This window comes from Bison bison, unplaced genomic scaffold, assembly GCF_000754665.1.
Source record: "Bison bison bison isolate TAMUID 2011002044 unplaced genomic scaffold, Bison_UMD1.0 scf7180017864531, whole genome shotgun sequence".
In the NCBI taxonomy this organism is placed as follows: Eukaryota; Metazoa; Chordata; class Mammalia; order Artiodactyla; family Bovidae; genus Bison; species Bison bison.
Window position 1 is genome coordinate 110,536 of NW_011495081.1, and position 361 is coordinate 110,896.

The window sequence follows — 361 nt, forward strand, 5'->3', positions numbered from 1 at the left end:
TCCCGGGGAAGACAAAGGCTTTGACGACTTGATGAGTCTGCCCGGCCTACACGAATGACAACCAGAGGTAGATGTCAGGAGGTAAAAAGATACACAGATTTGAATGTCAGAAAACTCTAGGCTGTGGGAGATGGGAAAAGCTTCAGTACACTTTTCTACCTTCTTAACAACAAAGTTGAGAAGGGGCTGGTTCTGGGAGAGACGTGACGGGAAGGGCGTCATTCATCTGATTCAAGGACGACTCACTTTGACTCGGTTCCCCCCACAGATGGCTTTTCCCTGCCGCAAGTTCCTGAAACCCAAGATCCTGACCTGCCTTCTAGCGGGTTTGAGTTTCTCGATCCTGCATCTCTGGTTCCTC

The 361-nt window shown here is 49.9% G+C and overlaps 1 protein-coding gene across 1 annotated transcript in view; it reads left to right on the plus strand.

The window, feature by feature from the left end:
• The first annotated feature begins 268 nt into the window (after window positions 1-268).
• Window positions 269-361, plus strand: part of B3GNT6 (UDP-GlcNAc:betaGal beta-1,3-N-acetylglucosaminyltransferase 6 (core 3 synthase)) — an 11,075-nt gene continuing 10,982 nt past the window's right edge. The window contains exon 1 of the mRNA XM_010831878.1: window positions 269-361. Coding sequence (XP_010830180.1) covers window positions 269-361 — 93 coding nt within the window.